The sequence below is a fragment of the Myotis davidii genome, unplaced genomic scaffold, assembly GCF_000327345.1.
Source record: "Myotis davidii unplaced genomic scaffold, ASM32734v1 scaffold252, whole genome shotgun sequence".
NCBI classification, from domain to species: Eukaryota; Metazoa; Chordata; class Mammalia; order Chiroptera; family Vespertilionidae; genus Myotis; species Myotis davidii.
The window spans coordinates 2,927,602-2,929,262 of record NW_006283768.1 but is presented as its reverse complement, the minus strand read 5'-3'; the positions used below and the strand labels follow the sequence as shown (position 1 = coordinate 2,929,262).

The 1,661-nt window shown below is 36.5% G+C and overlaps 1 protein-coding gene across 1 annotated transcript in view; it reads left to right on the top strand.

The window, feature by feature from the left end:
* Positions 1 to 1,661, top strand: part of BMPR1B (bone morphogenetic protein receptor type 1B) — a 58,614-nt gene that overhangs the window by 10,663 nt on the left and 46,290 nt on the right. The window contains exon 3 of the mRNA XM_006753897.2: positions 484 to 586. Coding sequence (XP_006753960.1) covers positions 484 to 586 — 103 coding nt within the window. The remainder of the gene's footprint in view (positions 1 to 483; positions 587 to 1,661) is intronic.

Below are 1,661 nucleotides of genomic sequence, written 5' to 3'. Positions count from 1 at the left end.
CAGTCAAGTTTCAATAAGAGAAAGCAATTGTGTGGGGTTTTCTGTTTGTTTGTTTGTTTCGCTAGCCTATTTTTAGTGATTTGGAAAATAATTTGAGCATTTTCATTGGGCCAATTCTCCCTTCACTTTGAAATGAAATATGATGTTTATTTTTGCTGTTAATTTCTAGCTTAGTGTCTCATTAGACCTTCTTGCTCAAATTCCAGTTTAGTTAACTGCATTATGCCTAGCTTTCCTCGTGCGCTTACACTGTGCACACCGGTTATTACAAATGTAGTAGTAATTTTGTTGAAGTGCAGACATTGCAGTAAGGTAATACATGATAATTTAAAAGAAATGACCGAAAAGTAAACAATATTTTCAACATGTTTGTGCAACAGTTTTAAGTACGTTACCTAAATAGTCTTAATTTCTTAAGTTTGAGGTTATGTGCCTATGACATTTAGGGGACACCCACTAATAGCTTTTCGGGTTTAATTTTAGGACACTCCCATTCCTCACCAAAGGAGATCAATTGAATGCTGCACAGAACGCAATGAATGTAATAAAGATCTGCACCCCACGTTGCCTCCACTGAAAAACAGAGGTAAGGAAAGACAGGCTTCCAAGCTGGACAAGCCTTAGGCATAAAGAACATAAAGACGTGGGTTACCCTTTCTTTTCTAAATGAATCTACCTGAACCGGTTTCCACTGCTGGGGCAGAGGACAAGGCAAGACGCCATAATGAAACATTCAGAAACATGTGCAAGCGGTTCTTGGGAAAGTAGTCTTACATGGCTTCTCTCCAGCGAATCTTATTTCATAACCTCTCCCCTCTTCTCCTTGAAAACTAGTTTCTAGAGCGTGTAGTGTATTTCTGAAGGGCGGACAAGGGGGACAGAGCTTTATGCTTTTCCCTAAATATTACTCAGAGGGTGTATTTCCTTCAAAAATGAGTATTTGTCTACATTTATTTCAAAAATAAAGGACCTTAAAAAAATTAAATTAATAAATAAAAATAAAGGACCTTAGAAAGGAGCACATCAGATTATTTGCTGGATTGTGTTTCCTTTTATCTATGCTAGAGCATATTTTTAGTCAGATTTTATATTATATATTGATAAAATATATAAAATGGAGAAAACATCTACAAAATTTAATTTCAAGATTTATGCATTTAAATTAGCACCCCCAGAGACTTCTTGTTAAAAATAGCTCTCACATTTCCTTTCCGCTCCTTTTTCTCACCAAAAAATAAGTGATTTGTAATTGTCACAAATCTAAGTCCAAAGACGTAGATAAGTGGTTTAAAATGATTCTTCATGAGAAAAATTTTCCGACAAAATATAATGACCTTTCATGGTTTTCATGATAATATTTTATAACTCTTGTTCTTACTGTAGCCTAGAAAGCTCTATAAGGTTATTCGTAATAATTTACATCAAAATCCAGTCAGTTGTTTTGTTTGTTTGTTTGTTGTTAATCCTCACCCGAGGCTATCTTTCCCATTGATTTTTAGAGATAGTGGAAGGTAGGAAAGTGGGGTGAGAGAGAGAGAGAAACATGGATTGGTTACCTCCCACATGCACTCCTGATTCAGGCTGGGGATCAAGCGTGCAACCCAGGTACTTACGTGCCCTTGACCAGGAATGGAACCTGTATCTCTTCAGTGTGCAGGCCG